The sequence below is a fragment of the Macrobrachium nipponense genome, chromosome 8 (genome assembly GCF_015104395.2).
Source record: "Macrobrachium nipponense isolate FS-2020 chromosome 8, ASM1510439v2, whole genome shotgun sequence".
NCBI lineage: Eukaryota > Metazoa > Arthropoda > Malacostraca > Decapoda > Palaemonidae > Macrobrachium > Macrobrachium nipponense.
The window spans coordinates 79,747,936-79,750,435 of record NC_087203.1 but is presented as its reverse complement, the minus strand read 5'-3'; the positions used below and the strand labels follow the sequence as shown (position 1 = coordinate 79,750,435).

The following is a 2,500-nucleotide window of genomic DNA, read 5'->3' as shown; positions in this document are numbered from 1 at the left end:
ATAATAAAAAAATACGCGACTAACTTTGATGAAAAAACGAGGACTTATTTTACCAATCCAAGAAAAGGAGAGGAGAGTTGACTCACCTTGACTCTCAGTACAGCTGTGTGGTTAACAGTGGCGGCTGCATTTGCTGCCTCGCAGGTGTAGGATCCCGAGTGGTGTTCCCTCAGGCTTTTGAAGAGAAGAACCTGCGAAGGATTTGTGAGAAAACCACTTAGGCCTATGAAAGTATTTTTCCCGACTGGCATGTCTAATTTTACGCAAGTTTCGTGACACATATCCTTAATGATTAACCCACAGACCCAAACTCACCTTGTTTAGCCATCATTGATTTTCTATTTATTTTTCTGTTTCGTATAATGTTTAACACCGAATTCTTGTATTTTCTTAATTCACTTTTTCCGTCTGTCAACACTGACAGTGTTTTCTTTTGTCATCTTTTCAAATACTGCTTATTCTTTCATTAGCTTTTCATTTGGCAAACGCTCAACATTCTATTTGCCCATCATTACTGACAGATATTACTTATCATTATCTTCGCCCATCTTATTTTCGATGAAATCTAAAAACCTGAAAAATCTCTCGATATAAATCTTACAGGATTACGAAATAGATCATACTCCCATTAAAATATAAAAGTCTTACAATTTAATTAAAAGCTAACCGTCACTTTACTTCAATATTTCCAGTCACACACACAAAAAAAAACCGAGTCAAAGATTTCTGAAAGAAAACACCGCACACAGAATGGAAAGTGGGGGAAAAACATTCAGCTATTTTACCTTTATTTGATTCGCGTTAAACAAATATTCCCCTCTCTCAACCCTTCGTAAGAGGGCTCGACTTTGAGCCTGTATTGAATATGTACAATATTGATCGGCGAAAAAAAAAGTTTCTGGAAAAACGGAAAAGAAGAAGAAGGAGAAGACAGGGGTGCTGGAGGAAAAAAAAAAATAAAAGAAGTTCCAAAATCAACAATAGGTAGCAATGTGTTGTCGAATTTGACAGAATTTGCTTCGGCAAACAGACGATACCCTTTAAGAGTTCAAGAAGGAGAAAAAGTAGAAGCAAAAGAAGATAAGGGCGAGCTCAAGGAAAACAAAAATATTTGCGGATCAATTACGGATATTTTATGCTTCCAGTTTTAATGGGATTCGTTGAGAGCACTCCGAGATGATCGCTTTCAAGAGGTCATAGTAAGATAAGGAACGAGAATAAAATAAAGCTATAAAAACGATGATCAAACTGTATTAGAGAAAATATCTCAAGGTTGTTATATTTCAGAATAAGTGACATTCTTCTTATTGGAGAAGAAGTTTCAATTTAATTGTTTACTTCTAACGCCAGTTTATAAATCGTTCTTTTCATTAGACACCGGTTGTTCATTACTAGAATGCCACACTTCCTGTACCTTATCAAATTATTCTGCAACTAAAGTTTCGGAAATCTTGCGTAAAAAGGATTAAATGGATTAAACACAATCGAAGTCAAGATATTTTTGGAACGAAATTTATCATGCGAAGATTAGATTCCTTTTAGATTCAGTACTCTAAGCATAATATATTTATCTCAAGATTTATTTCACTATAATACGGACGGAGAGAAGAACGGGCGCAATGTATTTTGTCCCAGATCATTTTCATTTACTCACTGAAATATACTTATGAAGTGAAGAGTAAATACATAAAAAATAAAAACTTAACAGTTGCGATTTCGACTTTTTGTTAAACAATGTTCAGTTCTAATTCACACTTCGATTATATGCAAAGTTCACCTTTCTGCACAATGATCTGTTACAATTCTCACAGCTGATAAAAGTGCAACAAGATGAACCTTACATTTATTCAAAATATGTATTAGAACTGAACTAACATTAAAAAATAATAATAATTTTAACTATCCACAAGAAAATTCAATTTAAAACCGCCCGACACATAATTAATCATATAATTGAATTGCCACATAGCTTAAGATTACGACTTAAAGATGATCTCTATTTGCAATTCTTGGCTTTTTTGACAAACCTTTTTCTCAGAGTTTGTCATCACTTACGGGGAATTCATGATACGGAATGCTGTATTTAGGATCGCTAATCACGACTATGAATGAAAGATTGCAATATAATGCAATCTGTCACGTTGTAAGAAAGGCAAAAGTCGCCAGTCTTGATCGCTTTGTTTAATAAACTAAGATATGCGACTCGCAGTTGAACCAGACACAAAACTGATAAGGTAACTGACGCTTGAAGTTAAACACTAACTCGGCCGGTAATATTTAAAGAAATTATTCATCTGTCAATACACCACTCGCCAATCCAACTCCCATTTAATACACACCAAAGAAAAAAAAATCTGGGAGCCCCAAAATCATTAGGGTTTATCCTATGCTTACAACCCACCTTTCCTAAAAATTTCACAGAAATTCGTCTATAACGTCCTGAGTTGTCTAGGGGACAGCCAACTCGTAAAAATCAACTAAGAATGACGACTTACGGTGG

General features: G+C 34.8%; 1 protein-coding gene across 11 annotated transcripts in view; it reads right to left on the bottom strand.

Moving 5' to 3' along the window:
- The window catches only part of LOC135222876 (cell adhesion molecule Dscam2-like), a 353,863-nt gene that overhangs the window by 77,515 nt on the left and 273,848 nt on the right, over positions 1–2,500 (bottom strand). For all 11 annotated transcript variants that reach the window (XM_064261228.1, XM_064261227.1, XM_064261229.1 and 8 more), the window contains exons 10-11: positions 2,496–2,500; positions 87–191 (exon numbers count right to left, since the gene is read on the bottom strand). The exon at positions 2,496–2,500 is cut by the window's right edge and continues 174 nt beyond it. In XM_064261228.1, coding sequence (XP_064117298.1) covers positions 87–191; positions 2,496–2,500 — 110 coding nt within the window. The remainder of the gene's footprint in view (positions 1–86; positions 192–2,495) is intronic.